Source organism: Cicer arietinum, chromosome 3 (assembly GCF_000331145.2).
Source record: "Cicer arietinum cultivar CDC Frontier isolate Library 1 chromosome 3, Cicar.CDCFrontier_v2.0, whole genome shotgun sequence".
In the NCBI taxonomy this organism is placed as follows: Eukaryota; Viridiplantae; Streptophyta; class Magnoliopsida; order Fabales; family Fabaceae; genus Cicer; species Cicer arietinum.
In genome coordinates this window covers 4,505,118-4,509,560 of record NC_021162.2, presented here as the reverse complement: position 1 = coordinate 4,509,560, position 4,443 = coordinate 4,505,118, and the positions used below count along the sequence as shown (strand labels likewise).

At 33.8% G+C, this 4,443-nt stretch overlaps 1 protein-coding gene across 1 annotated transcript; it reads left to right on the top strand.

Annotated features, from left to right (window-relative positions):
* Positions 1 to 380: 380 nt before the first annotated feature.
* LOC101497013 (F-box protein At5g39250) lies at positions 381 to 3,294 on the top strand. Its single transcript, XM_004489446.4, has 2 exons — positions 381 to 572; positions 2,265 to 3,294. Exon 2 carries the CDS (start codon positions 2,314 to 2,316, stop codon positions 3,067 to 3,069), a length of 756 nt encoding a protein of 251 aa, XP_004489503.1. The 5' UTR covers positions 381 to 572; positions 2,265 to 2,313; the 3' UTR covers positions 3,070 to 3,294.
* The last annotated feature ends 1,149 nt before the right edge of the window (positions 3,295 to 4,443 follow it).

Sequence of the window (4,443 nt, the reverse complement as noted above, 5' to 3'; positions counted from 1 at the left end):
TCTTTTATCATGTTTTCTTTCATTTTTTAATGATGAAACCACATTTTAGAGAGGAGAGAGGGAACCTCTTCATATTTTTAACAAATATGCAATTATTAGTGAAATCTATTCAGTAATTTTTTTTTATAGCTACTAAATTGAACATAAATACTTATTATTAACCACTATACTTAAAAAATTATAAATTGTATTTTGTGTACACATATAACCCACTGAAGCACGATGAGAGAGTTCCATGGTGAATTTTCTTATAAAATTTGTTTGTTTTTTTTTTCCTTTCCAATTATAAAGTTAGCTATACTAGGGTTTGGGTGGGCCAACATTGGCCCATTTTGCATCAATGAATACATATGATGACACGTCATCACTTTCTTACTTTTACTAATCGTTTTATTTTCTCTCCATTTTGGTTTTTCTTTGACTGTTAGAACAAGATAGATCCCTAATCTTGATCTAGGGTTTACTTCAATTCCACCACCAAACCAATCAACAACCTACGCCACACCTCCTCCTACCTTCAGATCTCTATAATCCATAACTCCACTCTCATTCATCTTCTCAAACAAGCAACGGTGATTTATCTCTATCTCTCTCGCTATCTAATTTTGCGTTCTTCACATGTTGATTTCGATTTCGGTGTTTTATCTTATCGTTTCGTATATAGAGTGTAAAGTGCTATATTCTGATCTGAATCATGTTATAAGAATTATTTTACTTTTAATAATTTTATATTAAATGGTTTTCTCTGCATGTTTGTTGTATAATATGGATTTTAGTGAATTGTTTTTTATTTTATTTTTTTGATTTTGGATGTCTGATTTACAATATGGAAACTGTGGTGGTGAAAATTTAGCAACCAAAATCAATTATGCTTTGACGAAAAAATTTGAGAAGGTGGAAGTATAAAATATAAAATATAGTATAGTTTCTATCCTTAAATGGATGCTAACATTAAATAGTTTCAGTATTCATCCATTTACGTGGACATTTTAGTCATCAATGAATATGGATTTGGCGGTGACGTTTTAGATTGTTAGAGCTCTGTAGCATCGACACCTCTGATCAAAGGTGTGTTCAGGTGTCCGACATGTGTAGGACGACACCATGATTACATTCAATTAATTCATTTTCTCAAATAATTACTGGTGTCAATGTGTTAGTGGCATGTCTGGTGTTCGTGTCAGTATTTGTGCTTCATAGCCTTAGAGTACTTATTTAGGAAATTACTTCAAAATATCATAATCATACATTTTAATTTTTGGCTGCAAAATAGTTTCCAGTATGCTTTCTGTTTTCCGTTTTGCCACTTTCCACCTACACAACATAGCATACCCTGTACCTGGGAAGATAATTTGTAGATGTATTTTTTTATGGTAAAGGAGCAGGGTCTTATCAAACTTAAATTTAGGGAAGTATGTTAGTTTTATAATTTTTATGCTGGATGCTGCAAAAAATTGAGTACTGTACTTTCGCTTCTCTTTTTATAGGCTTATGCTCTAAACTCTGTGTATCTATTTTCTTCTTCATTTTGTCTTGCATTAACTAAAATAATTTTTTATTGATTCCTTGTACCCTTATTTTTCTCCTCTTCTCCTTTATAAAGATGATAAACATTGGACCTATCATGTGATTAATTTTGAATTTAAAAAATCAAAAATAAGATTTTTATAAACTAGTTTCAAACCAACTTTTAAATGAGTTGTTTTTAGAGATTTTAGAATACAGTATAAACTTAAATCAGTTAGGAATTTATCGTTCTAATTTGCTAAAGTCTTCCATAGGGATTTTGAAGGAACGAGGGAAAAATGTTATGCAGACAATGATATATATATTGGGTTTGATTTGGTGTTTTTTTGACAGAAGGGGCATTTTGAAAATTTAAATTTTGCAAGTGAAATTGCTTTCAGCAAAAACAGTGTTAATTATGTATCACTTTTTCAGGGCATGTACCGTTACTACTGTAATTTTTGTCCTTTCATTCCATCAAGTTTCTGAATTTACAGATTAAAAAAATTAGTTTGTTGGTGGATATTTACTTGGAAAAGCACGTACTTTATGTACTTGATTGTGTAGTACAATGTTGGTATATTGATAATCATTAAATCATTGCGAGTTTTGTTAGATGTAGGAATTATGTTTACTTAGTGAAGTGTTTATGTCCTCAGTCTGAACTCTTGACAGCTTGTCATTATTTTTCTCCATATTTTGTATTGCATTCTCTTGGAATTCATCAGATGTTTACATTTTTTAATTATTCATTGCAGTGCTTGATCAATAATTCATTCAGATTTTGATTTGAACTCGGAGTAATCAATGGAATCTGAAGAAGTTTTGAAGGCTGTTTTCCCTTTACTGGAGGGTGTTGACCTTGCTTCTTGTATGGCTGTATGTAAGCAGTGGAAAGAGATAGCTAAAGACGATTTCTTTTGGAAATGTTTGTGTGCCAAAAGATGGCCATCAATCTGCAAACGACCTAATCCTCCTACGCTAACCTACTACAAATTGTACAAAACCTTCCATAAACGCCAGCAACGCAGAACTCTTCTCCCACCAAGAATTTCTTTTGATGATTTGGAGTTTTTCATTGACATTTGGGCTGAAAATTTACTTCTCTTCTCAGAAGTGGTACCTGGCTCTGTCCTGCAATCAGGTTTTAAAAGTCCATCATCTGGAGTATGTGACTTGCTCAAATTTCACCTTGAGGGTTCTGAATACAAGATGACTTTTCCAGTTGAACCTAGGTTTACTATCCCTTCAGGACAAAATCAGAATGTTAGCGTCTCTGTGATGGTTGGGCGGAAGGATACAAATAAGGTTGCACGCATCATAAATAAGTCCATGTTTGATTATATTGATCGGTCATCGTATAGAGCTTTGGCATTTGATTACCTAGACATATCCCCTGGCTACCCCTTTTTGTCCGGCATCCGGGCATGGATCTCTTTGCTATTCATGGAAGATGTAAAAGAAGATCTTATGGATGTATTTGGGATCCAAATGGATTTCTGTGATGTGGCAAATTCTAAGGAAGAAGTGTTGTGGCTAATGGACATGCTAGATTGGAAGTGAATGTTAAAAGTGTGATGTTCCCAGCATTGCCTCAGAAATAATTGCACATTGTGGTTTCATGTTAACTTGTTTTGTTGATATATTTGTGTGCATTACAAGGTTTTACAATCTTTTTATCAGCACAAATTTGTATAATTGGTCGTTGTTGTTAATATCTTGAATTTTTGGGTATGTAAATACTCTATAACTTCCTTGTCACTAATAAATGCTTTTATTTTTATTTTTTATGTATGTATTGATGCACATTTATATGGCTCATTGTAGGTGTTATAGGAAATTACCATGCGGTAACATTATATTTCTAGTTTGTTATATGTTTTGGTAAAATATCAGTTGAGGGGAAAGCGTTTTAGGATATTCCAATAGGTCATATTGTAATATGCTCGAGTTCTCTGCATTTGAGAGTTGGGTTTTACTGGAGTGATCTCTTAAAGTCAAATTTTCTGTCTCAATGGGTATTAGGAGCCTCGACTTGACACTCTTGTGCTGGATGCTACGCACAATCTGATGGAAAATGAAGCAATAGAGATCAAGGTTTTGGAGCTTCACATGCTACAAAAGTAGCAAGAAAAAAATGATGGCCGCAATAGATAAATTTCTGGCCGGTTATGATGAAATCCAAACCATGATCTTCCATTTTAAACTGCAAATCCCAAGTTCTTCACAAATTCTTCAAGAAGATGATTGTTCCAAATCCAACCTCTAAGCAACATTAGTGAGTGCCCACCATCACTGAAACTACCTGATAGGGATGTTATTCTGCGTTGTCCCTCAATTCATCTGTCAGTTACCTCCACAGAACGGTTCACAGCAACCTAATATCCAAGTTATGCTGCTCTCCATAAGTCGCTTCAACCTAACCTTGAAGTGTTTGATCAAATACCTAAAGGCCTAGTAACTGATTGAATTGCCATCACTAATACCGAGTGCACTAACAATGGGCTTGAAGTTGTTGCTTTTTGTGTCCAAAGGCCTAAATAGGATGTTGTGTATTGGGTCTGTTAGAGTTCAAGCAAATAACAACGAATTGGAGATTGCTAGTGTTGCTGTTATTGACACAAGTACGATGCCTATTAATGCTCATGTCAAATATACAATGTTGCGTATAGTAAATGGGGACACATGTATTCAATTCACATCTATTTTATAAGCCTTGTTGATTGGCTATTGTTTCTACAACAACAATAGGAATTGATAATGGCCAAAGTTTGCAGGAAGTTGATCAAGCAAAAGCTAGCTTATTTTTTAGAAATAGAGATCACTTCACAAAAGCTTATGTTGCCTGAATATATCTCTTTCAAGACACTTGGTATGTAGAAGTTTCTTTGAATTATGATTTAGATTTTCTTTATGGCTTGGTCTGTGAGCGTTTTT

What these genes read in the sequence shown, in the direction of transcription:
- LOC101497013 (XM_004489446.4), top strand. Translation starts at nt 2,314, where the DNA reads ATGGAATCTGAAGAAGTTTTGAAGGCTGTTTTCCCTTTACTGGAGGGT.